The sequence below is a fragment of the Echinops telfairi genome, unplaced genomic scaffold (genome assembly GCF_000313985.2).
Source record: "Echinops telfairi isolate 266 unplaced genomic scaffold, ASM31398v2 ScPeMD7_6;HRSCAF=24_0, whole genome shotgun sequence".
Taxonomy (NCBI): domain Eukaryota; kingdom Metazoa; phylum Chordata; class Mammalia; order Afrosoricida; family Tenrecidae; genus Echinops; species Echinops telfairi.
In genome coordinates, this window is record NW_022103902.1 from 61,373 (window position 1) to 74,145 (window position 12,773).

General features: G+C 35.0%; 1 protein-coding gene and 1 pseudogene across 1 annotated transcript in view; one reads left to right on the top strand and one right to left on the bottom strand.

Annotated features, from left to right (window-relative positions):
- Nucleotides 1–12,773, top strand: part of TBC1D23 (TBC1 domain family member 23) — an 81,354-nt gene that overhangs the window by 52,093 nt on the left and 16,488 nt on the right. Inside the window, 4 exon segments of the mRNA XM_045286145.1 lie at nucleotides 440–549; nucleotides 4,436–4,575; nucleotides 6,477–6,521; nucleotides 10,269–10,357. Of these exon segments, the coding sequence (XP_045142080.1) occupies nucleotides 440–549; nucleotides 4,436–4,575; nucleotides 6,477–6,521; nucleotides 10,269–10,357 (384 nt within the window).
- Nucleotides 8,792–8,962, bottom strand: LOC115868055 (annotated as a pseudogene).

A 12,773-nucleotide genomic window follows, 5' to 3' on the forward strand; every position in this document is an offset into this window, starting at 1 on the left:
TCCGATACGTAGCGATGCTGGCAGAAGCGTGTACAGTATGAGCCAATCCGTGGCAGTAATGACAGAGCATGCGCTGTTACGCAAAAACCGCAATAGAGTGAAGCCGCGGAAGTCGAAGCGTGAAGTGGCGAGGGTTCACTGTACATACCAACAAGACATCAAAAAAGCAGTAACAACAAGGTGCCTGTGTACGAGGGCTCTAGAAGGAAAGGAGCAAGGAGAAACAAAAGATGAAGGCTTTCTGTAGCCTGTGTGGTTATTATAAAGTCACAGAAAGAAACACTTGAGATTATGTTCTTAGATCTTTATCCCTCAGTTATGACATATTATACTTTCTAGCAATGAATGTTTTCAAAGGGCATTGGTTAAATATTCAGATGTCATTAAATCAGATTTGTAATATATAATAGGCATTTTTGTTGTTGTTGTTGATCTTAAGCACTGCAGCAGCACCTGGCAGACATTAATGTGGATGGACCAGAAAATGGATATGGCCACTGGATTGCAAGTACTTCAGGCTCAAGGAGTAGTATCAATTCTTCTGTTGATGTAAGTGTGTGGGTAGGATGTGTGACTAGATTTAGATAAATGCCTAGGGAAAGTGATTAACTACAAAATGCTACCAAAATGGAAATTGAGTAACAATACTTCAAAAGCATACCAGGAGAAGTCTTGTAAATGTGAAACTAATGAAATGGTGGGGCAAGCTTGCCCACCTGTCGAACCAGGAGTTCTGGGCCACAGATGATCAGTACAGATGTGTCCCTATCAATCTGCAGTATGGTTCATGGAGTGACAGTTTTTGACTTCGCAATGTGAAAAATTTTGGGTCCTCTCACTAGCTGGGATTCTAAAGTGAGCTTATGTTAGGGATCACTAAATAGTTTGAGTCAGAAGAACCCTGGGGCTCAAGCCTCATCCCCTGAGTTTGCTTGCCTCTCTACCCTACCACAAGCTTACATGATGAGAACTTTAGACCACCCATATTATATCTGATTATGTTTGATTTTGAGTTCCTGAGATCATAAGAGTTTTGCTGATCCTTTTTTGTCCCTCCCTACTCTAGAAAAAATTGGGTCAAGATGTTCTGTGTTTTTTAAATATTTCAGGTGAGTTAAATTCACTTAACTGCCATCAAGTGAGTTCTGACTCATAGATACCCTATAAGATAAGGTAGAATTGGATTTCTGAGACTGCAACTCTGTAGGAAAGTAGAAAGCTTCATCTTTCTCTGGAGGAGCTGTTGGTGGTTTCAAACTTGTGCTTAGCAGCCCAATGTGTAACCACTGTACTACGACTCCCTGAGTTAAGTTAGGTGTCATTAAATAAAAATCTTTATATCTACATGTATGAAAATACTTAACATATATAATAGATTTTGCCCTTTTTAAAATTGGGGCTCTTACAGCTCTTATCACAATCCATACATATCCATTGTGTTGTCATCATTTTTAAAAAAACATTTGCTTTCTACTTGAACCCTTGGTATCAGCTCCTCAATTTTTCCCTCCCTCCCCCACTTTGACAATTTATAAATTATTTTTTTCATGCCTTACACGAACCGCTGTTGCCTTTCAAGCAGAAAAGAAGGTTTTGCCTTCTTAATAATTATTTTTATGATCAGAATAGAAAGAAAACAGCAGTAGAGGGTCATTGTTATGAGCAACATGGACTTAAGAGGTCAGGCAGACCTGAGTTCAGGTCTCATTTCCCAAAACTCACTTTCATCATGAGATTTAGCAAGATCTTCCCACTGTGGTTTCTTTTTGCAATAGAGACCATAACAGAACCTTCCTCATAAGGATGATGTGAGGGTTAAATGTACAAATACATGCAAAGCATAGTATTTATCACATATATATAGTGAGTAACGATAAAACTGTAATCACTAGGTGCATTCATTGGAAACATCTTTAGCCATGTAAATCAATGCACATTTTTGTCAACTCATCAGCAAATGGCCTTGTACGAGTTTTATTTTTTTTATCTGATTCTCTAGATTTCTGAGCTCCCTTCATGTGAAATTGCTATTTATTTAATAAATATTTACTATTTCCCTTTTCAATTAAATAGCATTCCATTGTGTGCATATGTATCATTTAGTCAGTCTTCTATTATTTATGTTGCCTCCGGTCTTTTTTCTATTACACTACCGCACCACCATTCATTTTTATAGTAATATATTTTCATGTGCCATGATTATTTAGTTTTAAAGTAAATAAGGAGCCATGGTAGCACTGCTTGATAAATGCTAGACTGCAAAGTAGAAGGTCAGCAGTTCAATAAAATGATTTTTGTTTAAAAGAAATTTTATTTGGATTTGAATATTGGTAAAAAAAATTTTTTTAAAAGAAGGTCAGCAGTTCAAACGCACCAGCTCTGCAGGAGAAGATGAAACTGTCTACTTCTGTAAAGATTTACAGTCTTGGAAACCCTCTATGGGGTCGCAGGAAGTTGGAATCGACAGGGTGACAGTGGGTTTGGTTTTGGTTTAAAAAAACACCAAAACTGCCATTGAGTCGTTGCGGACTCATAGGGATCCTATAGGACAGGGTAGACCTGTGGGTTTCCATGACTTTAATTCTTGACTGTAATAGAAAGCTTCCTAGTGGCTGGTGGTTTCAAACTCCTGCCTTTGCCGTGTAACAACTCAACAAGGCGCCCTGGTGGTGGTGTGAGTTAGGTATTGGACTACTAATCAAACCCACCAATTGGGTTTCTCTCCTTAAGAGAAAGATGAGACTGGTCATACAAAGATTCATTTCAGAAACATAGCAACTTTGAGACTAAGGTCAGAATTGATTCTATGACAGTGGGTTGAGTTTTAGGTGAGAAGTGGGATGACTTGATCTAAAGAATATGTATTAAAATTATTAGAATTCTGCACTATTATCAAATACCCTCTTAAAAATGTTAGTTTACAATCCTATCTACAATATTGGATGGTCTTTCTGTTTAGGTCTTTATCTCCAGATGTTAGAACACAAATTGGGACCAATGTAAAGATGAATTTTATTCTACAATACCGGTTTTCCACAGTTTACTTTGGTTGTGATATAGAAACATTAACTTTTTTTTATTGAAAAGGAAACAATCCCTTATGACCCTACTAAACTAAACAGATAACTGCTATTCTTATTTTGAAATATTTCAAAGTGTTGGTTTGTGTATGTGCATGTGTATTTTAGTGTTTAATGTTAAAGGTAGTGATCATATTGTGCCACTCAGATTTATTTTCTGATTTTCCATTGAACAACATTTCACAGCATTATACAACATTTTTGTGAAACGTTTTCATGGCTAATTTTCCATCAAATCATGCCTAAAATTTTGTTCATTATCTAATTATTTCTTCATAAATTCTGAAGAGGAGTTAATGGGCAAAAGATAGGAAGACTTAAAAAAAAACTTTGCCCTCTGTGTAGAAGTTGCGTTCTATGTATGAGCAATTCCACAAGCAATTTGTGAATATTCACATCTGCTAGTAATATTAGGGCATCTTTTCTTTAGAAAGGTGTAGCTTAAAGTGTTTTTTATATATTTATTTTAAGATCATTTATTGGGGTTAAAGTATTTTTTAAAAGAAAAATACTGGGAGGGGGGAGCGGGGAGGGAGGGGAAAAATGAGGACCTAATGTCGGGGGTTTAAATGGAGAGAAAATGTTTTGAGAAACGATGTACAAATGCGCTTTACACAATTGATGTGTGTATGGATTGGGATAACAGTTGTATGAGCCCCTAATAAAATGTTAAAAAAGAAAAAAAAAATACTATGGCAACAAATGTACAAATGTGCTTGACACAGTGGATGTATGTATGGATTGTGATGAGTTGTACGAGCCCCCAATAAAAGGATTTTTAAAAAATATTCTAGGAAGAAATATTTGGAATTTTAACATTAATGATAATCTCATTATGCATTTGCTTATTTTTGGATAGTTAACTAACTAACTGCCACCTAATCAATGCCAACTCATACAGACTCATCCAAGTTAAAAAATGTCCCTGGTAGGATAGTAGGTTATTCACTGGGCTGCTGACCACAGTGTCAGCTTTTCAAAAACACCAGCTGCTCTGCAGGAGAAAGATGAACTTTTACTGCCTTAAAGAGTTTAAAATCGTGGAAATCCACAGGTCTACCCTGTCCTATAGGATCACTTGCAAGGGAACTTCAGAAAGGTTGTGGAGAATTAGAATTAAAAGATAATGGAATTTTTCCTGTCTTATAGGATCACTTGCAAGGGAACTTCAGAAAGGTTGTGGAGAATTAGAATTAAAAGATAATGGAATTTTTCTACGAATTTATTGAAACCCCCTTGTATTGTATATCCCAATTCTTGTTTTCTACATTCCATTTCCAAAATGGTTTTAACTGATAACCGTTAGCATTTATGGTTATGCTAATGATTTGGAGCATTCCATATTTTTCTTTCAGGGGGAATCTCCTAACGGCTCCAATGATCGAGGAATGAAATCCCTAGTGAACAAAATGACTGTTGCTCTGAAGACAAAGTCTGTTAACGTCAGGGAAAAAGTTATCAGTTTTATTGAGAATACTTCGACTCCTGTGGACCGGTGAGTTGCTTATACAGTAAGAGTTTATGGTGATAATTAAAACTAAAGAAAAGTGTCTCGTAGTAAATTATTAAATTGAATATGTTCTAAAGAAGGATAATAAAATACATTTTTAAATCAAATGATTCTGTAGAATCCATTATAATTCTCCGTATGTGCTTTACTGCTGAAACATTTGGCATAGGAACCCTATCTTCTCTCACAGCTCAGAATAACAAGCACATACTGCTGCAGTGCCACTTATTAGAAAGATCATTTCAGCATCAGCTATACTACATTTCATAAAGCAACTGCTTCCCAATTGTCAAATGGATAGAGAATAATGTCATAGTAGGAACTTAGTCCTTTGCACCAGGAATTTAAAGCTAAGAAAATTTGGTCTTGTTAAATAAGTAAAACAGAAACCTACTTTCTCAAGATTGAGTTCACAAAAAAAAAAAAAAAAGATTGAGTTCACATCTTCATCGAATTATGTTCAGAGAATATAAGCAAACTCCATTTCTTTTTTTTTTAAAATCATTTTATTGGGGGCTCGTACAACTCAACACAATCCACACATACATTCATTCTATCAAGCATATTTGTACATTTGTTGCTGTCATCATTCTCAAAACATTTGCTTTCTACTTGGGTCCTTAGTATCAGCTCCTCATTTTTCCCCTCCCTCCTCGCCCCCTTCTCCCTCATGAACCCTTGATAATTTAGGAATTATTATTATTTTGTCATGTCTTATACTGTCTGATTTCTCCCTTCACCCACTTTTCTGTTGTCTGCCCCCCAGGGAGAGGGTTATATGTAGATCCTTGTGATTGGTTCTGCCCCACCTTCTCTCTACCCTCCCGGTGTCACCACACTTACCACTGGTCCTGATTCCGTGTTTCCAGTTCCTATCTGTACCAGTGTACATCCTCTGGTCTAGCCAGATTTGTAAGGTAGAATTGTGGTAATGTTGGTGGTGGGGGGAAGCATTAAAGAACTAGAGGAAAGCTGTATGTTTCATTATTGCTATACTGCACCCTGACTGGCTCATCTCCTCCCTGCAACCCTTCTGTAAGGGGATGTCCAGGCAAACCCCTTGTTCTAATGCACTACAAATGAAGGGCATAACTAACAACTAATAAGAAAGCTGAATAATTTATTATGTAAATTTGTTTCTGGAACTATATTGGAAATATTATATTTTTCTTCTTCCATGTTTTAGTCAAATTGACCTTTCTCCTAGAATTCAAAGCTAACTTTACAATTTCAAAGCAGAAACATTTATTTTTAACTAAACTGATCTTAGAAATGTGTCAATAATACTTTATCTCACTCATGTCTTAATTCTAGTATCCTGGAAAAGTTCAAATGAACTGAATGAATGTCAGGAATGTGGTGTTTGTCACTTTACTAAGTATGTTACGTGTACATTCAGAAGTATATGATTTTTCTGCTTAACAAGCAGCAAAATTTTGATAATAGATTGTTTTCACTAATCCATAAAAACATAACTTACCTAAATTGGTCAACTGATAAATAAATAACATTTATTCTTTACCAAGACTGAAAGATTTGCCTGCTTATTAAAATTATGACTGCAAAAGTCTAATCATTTTACCTTCATAGGTGTGTTCTGAATTAGAGTACTGCTATTGCTAATGTTTGTAGCATGTACATTAAATTTTTTATTTTAAAATGTATTCACTGTATTTTTAAAATATTCAGATGATAACTGAGTAATTAAACTATGGTGCAGCTTGAAGCTAGCTTTTCTACTTCACTTTTCTTTGACTTGAAATGATGGAAACACTTCTTTGCAATATTATAGATTCTGGGTTGGAAAAACTGATTATATTTTTGTTTCAAAGCTGTTTCATTTTGTATAATCATTTTATTCTGTCCTCTGCCTTGATTTACTATAGAATGTCTTTCAATCTTCCTTGGCCAGACAGAACATGTACAGAGCGGTAAGCCAATGAGTAGAGCAGCTCTATTGAACCACACTGTTTCTTTAGCATGCCTGACGCTGTCTTAAGACTTACATGGCCTTGCCTTCAGTTTCATGCAGCCTTTTCAAATACTACACTTTCCTCATTCTGCTTTTAGGTTTATGTGGTGGTGATGTTTTATCTGTTTATTCTTTTTTGGTTTTGCTTGTTCGTTTTAGTATTTCTTTTCTTGCATGATTCTTTTATCACCTCCCATTCCACAGGTGAAAATCAGATTCATTGGAATCTAAACATGTCCTAAAACACACAGTTTTTATTCCAAGGCAGGAAGGTGAAACAAAGAAAATATTCAGTGTCAGAATTGGCAGTCTTAACTCTAGGGATCATTTACTCCCATCTGCTACCCCTAAAAGTAAGGAAAATCTAAACACCTAAACATACGAGGGGTTACTCAAAAAGAACTGGAAATTTTTGCCACAAAGGTATTTAATTTTTTTACAAAACACCCTATCACCTTCAAAGTACTCTCCATTATCCGTATACTTAATACATTTGTCAAATCTGCGATTCCAAAAAAAAAATAAAATTTAAAAAAATCTGCGATTCCATTCTTGGAAACGTTTTTCAAACTCATCTGTTTGGGTGGCTGACAGCATCTCCCTCATTTTTTTTTTCTTCACCTCTTCTACGACATCAAATCTCTGTCCTTTCATGCCCCTCTTCATTCATACAAACAAAAAGAAGTTGCATGGAATGGGGTCAGGTGAGTACAGTGCTTGGGGCTAGAGAGGCATGCTGGTTTTTGCCAAAAATTGGTGCACTGAGATGGCTATGTGAGCAGCTGCATTGTGGCAAAACCAGTCCCGTCTGCCATGAATCGGGTCTTTTTTGTCACACGCTATTATGCAATTTTTTTAGAACTTTTAAGTAGAAAGCTCGATTAACAGTCTGACCTGGTGGAACCAACTCCAAATACATTATGAGTTGACATTTTCGTCTCTTTAGAAAGTTGATAGACCTCTAGAATAAGGTTTGTCATCAATCAACATTTCACCTTTTTTTGCAATGAGAAAACCACTCGTACACTAGAGATTTCCCATAGCTCTGTCCTTGTAAGCTGTGTTCAACATCACAGTTTCTGCAGCTTTTTTCCCAAGCAGGAAACAGAACTTCACAGTCACACACTGTTTTTTAAAAATCAGCTATCACACAAAACAATGTTCAAGTGAAACTGCTTTTATGAAAAAATTCACTGTGACCATAGAGAACCTTACCAGACAATACCACTGGGTGCACTAACTCAGAGCTATGTTTGCTTAGCAAGAAAAGCTTTGCTCTACCCAGCAAAATTCCGGGTTTATTTGGTACCCCCTCGTAGATAAAGTTCATTGTTCAAAATTTTAATTTAGCATCTTACAGAATTTTATGATACTTTAAAGTTTGTTTTCCCTAAGAATGGAATCTGTATTTAAGTAAACAATTTTTCTCAGGTCATTTGCTTATTGTATTTAGATGTGACATTTTAAAAAAAAGTTTCTCCTTTAATACCCTGCTTAATAAAAATTTCTTCATTTAGTATAACTTCTGTAAAATGAGTAATGAAATGTCTAATATAATTTACCTAAAACTTTAAAAAGAAATAGCTTCTTTTAAAATTATAATGTATTGTAAATCACCATTCTACTTTTATATGTGGAACCATTGCAATAATCTAATTTTAGTTTTCCTCCAAGTTCTTCGTTGTTATTTTTTTAATAGCCAGATATATTTATTTTAAAGATATAATTTATATAAAAGTTAAATTAGTTGATTTCTTTTGAAATAAAGATATTAAAACCTACTCATTATTTTATATATTGTTTTGTAATGTTTTGGCTAAATAATGTTACCTTTTTAAAAAAGTCCAGACATTACATTTCATTCATTTTTAGCCAAGACTTCAGAAACAAATCTTTAATCTTTAGCATTCTTTATGAAAACTTTGCATTTTATAGTAAGTTCAGATCCAAATTCAAATAATGAATAACTGTTTTGGATTGTTTCTTTATTCATACTTTCCGGTTCAAGCGTTTAATATAAACATTATCTTTTATTCTTAATATTATTATAGCAGTTTAATTATTTTACTATTATGAAAGAACTAATATTTGATCTTACGGAATTTCATAGTCTAGATGACACATAAGCTTTTTATTTTTCAGACTTGAATATTTTTTATTTTATGTACAAGTAGTTGGCATTGTTTCTTCTTTTGGATAGTGGTCTTGGATTGTCCATCCAAAGATAACTTAGTCCCGCTTGATGAAGCCGATATCCTTTGCGTCCTGATAGAAACACTGACGGCACATATTGAGGCCGTATTACCGGATCAAACCGTGCCGGTGTGAGCACACATGGCAAGAACGGGAACCCTGGCGGAATTTTCGCGGGTGGCTCCCGTAGAGCTGCTGGTGACCCATTTTGTTTCCAGGCTCTCTCCAAGGCAAAAGGCAGCACATAAGCATTTTTTAGATAAAATTTTACCTTGGTCTTTGTCTTTTATGAAAAAGCTGTATTTGAGTGCAAAGAGTGTTGAGTTTTTCTTGAATTTTCTTTTTTCTATGGCTATCATTTGATAATTTGTATGTTAATATTACACTAAGATATTTTAACAAAATGAAATTATTTCTTGATTTTTAATTTAGGCTTTAGGCTCTGTATTGATTAGCTTAACTTGTAATTCCCAAGCAGTATTTTTTATATACTATTACTTGGTTTTCTATTTAGGTGAAGTAAAAATAAGGTCTATTTTTGACAAAAGTAATGTCACTGTAGGATTTATCTTAATGGTAATTAGAAACAATTCCTCAAATGACCTCCTTTGGAAAAATTGAACTCTCAAAGACATGAAACTTGGATCCCCACCCCCCCATTGGAGTATCTGTTGATCTGTTGAAATATAAGATTCTTAGTATCTTCTTATGTGACATATCTTCCTTGTTAGTAGATAATCTAAACTGAACCTTATCCTAAAAAGAACGCAGTGCTCTTCTCTAAAATGTGGTATTTCTTTTCACTTCTTGGCATATTAGGGATTATAATAGGTATAAACTAATATGGAGAGGTCACATAGTAGAACTAATCAACTTTATTTACTTGTTTATGCTTTTGCCATTTAAGAATAAGGGCAAATTCATTTTCATGGTTTACTTCTTTTATACAAAAGAAATAGTTTCAATTAAAACAAAAGTATTAGAATATTCAAAAATTGAAAGAAAAACTTTGACTTTTATACTGATATTAGAAGTGTTAAATACTAGAATTTGAATATTTGATTCCATACTCCTTTTTGTCTAACAGATATACAGCACTTGCTGTATATCAGGCATTGTTCTAAGACCGTCATAAATATTAACGAATATTTTTTACAGTGTCCCCAAGGGATAGATATTCTTGTCCTCGTTTTACATATGAGGAAACAGAAGCATTGAGAAGTTAAATAACTTTTCTTAAAACCACATGAATAAGCATTTATTGAGATTAATATGAATATTGGAATCGTTTAAAACTTAACTTTTACTGATTTGAGACCATTCCATTGGTCCTTATGGACACTTTTGCTCACGTGATTTCTGTACCTTCTTTCAATTTCCTTAACATAGTTATTTGATAACTATAGGTGGTTAAACTGTGGCAAAGAAATATGCATTTGTTTGAATGTAATCATGCTTGATAGAAATCTTGGCTAAGTGGTGCTCTTCCCTCCTAATATTCTTTAAAACACAGGCATGTGAGCAGCAGTGACAGAGTGGGCAAGCCTTACCGTGGCGTGAAGCCTGTTTTCAGCATTGGAGATGAAGAAGAATACGACACAGGTATGTGACGTACCTACAGATTGCCTTTCTTCAAGGATGACGACAGGTCTTCTGAAACTAGCCTAAAAACGGCTTTAAAACAGAGACAGGGAGATTATGTAGAGGAGGAAGAATTAGATTGTGTGTAGCATCTATTTTGAGTTTGGTTTTAGCCATACTAGATTTTTGAGAGGTTTATGAAAAATCTAAAGGTCTCTAGGTGATACAGTGTGCATCCAAAACAGCCCTGGTTACAAAGTGGTTACAAATTTGGCTGTAACCACAAGGTCAGCAGTTCAAAACCACCACCTTTCAATAGGGCTTTTCTGTAAAGAGCTGCAGTCTTTGAAACCCACAGGGCAGTTTTACCCTGTTCTGTAAGGTCACTGTGAGTTGGTATCACTCCCTGGCAGTGATTTCTTTTACTAACCAGAAAATTCGTGTTGAACCAGGTAGGGGTGCCATACAAGGTAGGAAGGCCTGGCTGTCTGTTTAGATAAAACCCTGTGGAACTCAGTTCTACTCTGTAGCACATATGATCACCTTGAGTTGGAATCACAGGGTTTAGCTTTTGGGTTGATTTGAAATCCACGCAGAAATAGTAGTCTTCAGCTGAGGAAGGAAGTCTGAACTAGAGATTTAGGAACTTTTGATGTAGGGTTAGTACTTAAAACCATGGGGTTGGGTTGAACACTAGTTTTACAGACATTTCTTAAGTACCTCTCTACGGACCCTTGTCAGATTGACACATGAAGGAAACTATACATTTTCTTTTAAAAATAACTTACTTTATTAAAAAACAACATAATTGTACGCTATTATAAATGAAAGTGTGGTACTATAGATTTATATAAAATTTAATAGCATTTAACGTGGTACAACATTTGAGATACTGCGTTCGACGCATCGTAAGGGTCACTTGAGTCAGTCAGTGTGACAGTCTGCTGCAGTGTTTGTCTTTACATTGGATGTTGACTTTCTCAGAACTTTTTGACTGTGTTTATATTTATTACTGAAGTAATGCTTTCATGAACGAAACTGATTTACCAGGATTAGTACTCAATTTACGTTCACGTCAAATTAACCTGTATCCACAGAGATAGGTATACTACACAGACAATGTCTAAATTAGAAGGTTTAGAAGAAAATGAATTTGGATATTTGTTTCGTTAAATGGATGTGAGCATAAACAGAAGTAAATGTGAATGGTTTCTATCATTTTGGGGGAGGAAATCGAAATGCATCAAAATTACGTGTCCTGTAAACCTAGTGTTAAATTGTCTTGATCACCCACCGAGGGATCTAAGAATTGAAGAACCAAAGTGCAAAAACTTCCAAAATTGAGACATCTTTAAAAAGCCGTTTCAGGCTCACTCAAGGCACTATCCTAAAGGGCCACAAGGTGGAGATATTGTGCTAGGATAATCTCTGTGTGATTTACCTTTTTAAAAATATTATGTTGGTTCATAATCTTACCTCGCAGTCACCTTTGTGATTAGTTATAATATTATTGATTACTGTATACATTGAGTGAAGGGGAAAAAAATCTCCTTGGTTTATCAACTTAATGCTCAATGTTTGCATGTTTTCCGTTTCAACCCACTGTCTGTCTTAATATGATACCATAAAATATTTAACCAGTCTCCTTCCACCAACACTAGTAGTGTTTCAGGCTTTTTTTTGTCTAACAAATGGTAATGGATATTTGCATACATATTTCTTGACAAACTTTTCCAAGTGCATCCTCGGGGTAAATTCTTAACTGTGCAATTGCTAGGTTAGAAGATACAACATTTGTTGTTTTGTAGATTTAAAATTACCTGCCAGAAAACAAGATATTAATTTAGTATTTCTACTGATTTTTTTTTCTTTCTCTGTTGCCACCTTTCTATTAGCTATCAGTTTCTATCCATGACTAAACTATTGTGTTGCTTTTCCTCTTAATTACCGTAAGTATACAGGCCAGCCTTTTAGCAAAGGGAAGAGAGGGATGGATAAATTAACTGTACTATACTTGCACTGTGGAAAATTGCACAATAGTGAAAATGAAAAAACTATAGCTATGTGTATTAAAATAAAAAGTATATGGAATTAGTAGCTCAAAATTCAGCTCGTCATTGCTTTTTTTTTTTTTTTTCCTTCCAATCGGTGGCCCATCAGAACAAGTATGGTCCCCAGGTTGTATAGGGGAAAGGGCCTCATCATCATCTCGTCATTGCTTTTTGGTGGGGCTGGGAGGAGAATGTGACTGGGGAGAGATTCAAGATGGCTTCAGTTTTATTTCTTAAACTGAAGGATAGATACATGGGATTTTGCTTTTGTCTCTGTATTTTGAAGTATTTATTAAAAAACAAAGGGAAGAAATTTTGAGGTTGTTAGTTCTAGGAACTATACCTGTTCTTTAATTAGAAGGCTTTACATTCCTTTCAAAAAAAAA